The 1,249-nt window shown below is 58.8% G+C and overlaps 1 protein-coding gene across 1 annotated transcript; it reads left to right on the forward strand.

Moving 5' to 3' along the window:
* The first annotated feature begins 234 nt into the window (after window positions 1-234).
* LOC147983550 (uncharacterized) lies at window positions 235-948 on the forward strand. Its single transcript, XM_087540766.1, has one exon. It carries the CDS (start codon window positions 235-237, stop codon window positions 946-948), a length of 714 nt encoding a protein of 237 aa, XP_087396892.1.
* Window positions 949-1,249: the final 301 nt, after the last annotated feature.

Below are 1,249 nucleotides of genomic sequence, written 5' to 3' on the forward strand. Positions count from 1 at the left end.
GCTTCAGCAAACGCAGCCACCAGACGGCCTCAGCACTCCGCACCATACTGATCGCCTGGCCCTTCGCGGTCTGGGGACTCGACATGGTGGGACCCTTCAAAACCACTCGAGGTGGCATGACACATATGTTGGTGGCAGTAGACAAATTCACCATGGATCGAGGCAAGACCAATCAAGAAACTGGATGGGCCAACGGCCGTCCGGTTCATCAAGGACATAGCGGTGCGCTACGGGATGCCAAACAGCATCATCACCGACAACGGCACCAACTTCGCCAAGGGCGCGCTCGAACAATACTGCTCCGTCTCCGGCATCCGCCTCGACCTGGCCTCCGTTGCGCATCCGCAGTCCAACGGGCAGGTCGAGTGGGCCAATGGACTCATCATGTCCGGTGTCAAGCCGCGACTCGTCGAGCCACTCATCCGCTCACCCAGCAGCTGGCTTGACGAGTTGCCAGCCGTTCTCTGGAGTCTACGCACCACTCCGAATCAGTTGACCGGGTTCACCCCGTTCTTCCTCGTCTATAGAGCCGAAGCCGTCATCCCGACCGATGTCGAGTTCGACTCGCCGCGCGTCACGATGTACACCGAAGCCGAAGCCAGAGAAGCTCGCGAAGATGGCGTCGACCTGCTCGAAGAAGCACACCTCCTGGCACTCAGTCACTCGGTCATCTACCATCAAGGCCTGAGGCACTACCACAGCAAGAAGATCAAACCCCTCGCATTCCACGAGGGCGACCTCGTCCTCCGACTCGTCCAAGAGCAGGCAGGCCAGCACAAGCTGTCTCCTCCATGGAAGGTCCCATTCATCGTGAGCAGGGCCTTGCGCGACCGCAACGCCTACTACCTCATCGACGCACGCAAGTCAAGGAAGCGCAACAAGGACACCGCCGGTGAAGAAACGACCCGGCCATGGAACGCGGAACTCCTCTGCCCATTTTACAGTTAGCCGCACGAGCGTATGTATCATCGCCTTTTGTAAACGCATGAAAATGCGGGGTCCCCGAACAAGACTCGGGGGCTGCCTTTTGTCGACCAATTTATTGTGTCCTATTTTCTTGCATCATTATACCATTGAACCCAGCCACCGGTCCGACTCGCTCGACCTGGGGGCTCGGGGGCTGGCCGGCTCGGTCGCCACCCTGCCGCCTTACTTGGTGATTCCTGATAAAGTTAGGACGTTGCGGTCCCCCACTTCGCCCTAAAGCCACAGATCCAGCTTTGGCCGTTGGCTGGCAAGCACAATGGGT

Source organism: Triticum urartu, chromosome 2A, assembly GCF_056163025.1.
Source record: "Triticum urartu cultivar PI428250 chromosome 2A, HENAU_Tu73, whole genome shotgun sequence".
Taxonomy (NCBI): Eukaryota; Viridiplantae; Streptophyta; class Magnoliopsida; order Poales; family Poaceae; genus Triticum; species Triticum urartu.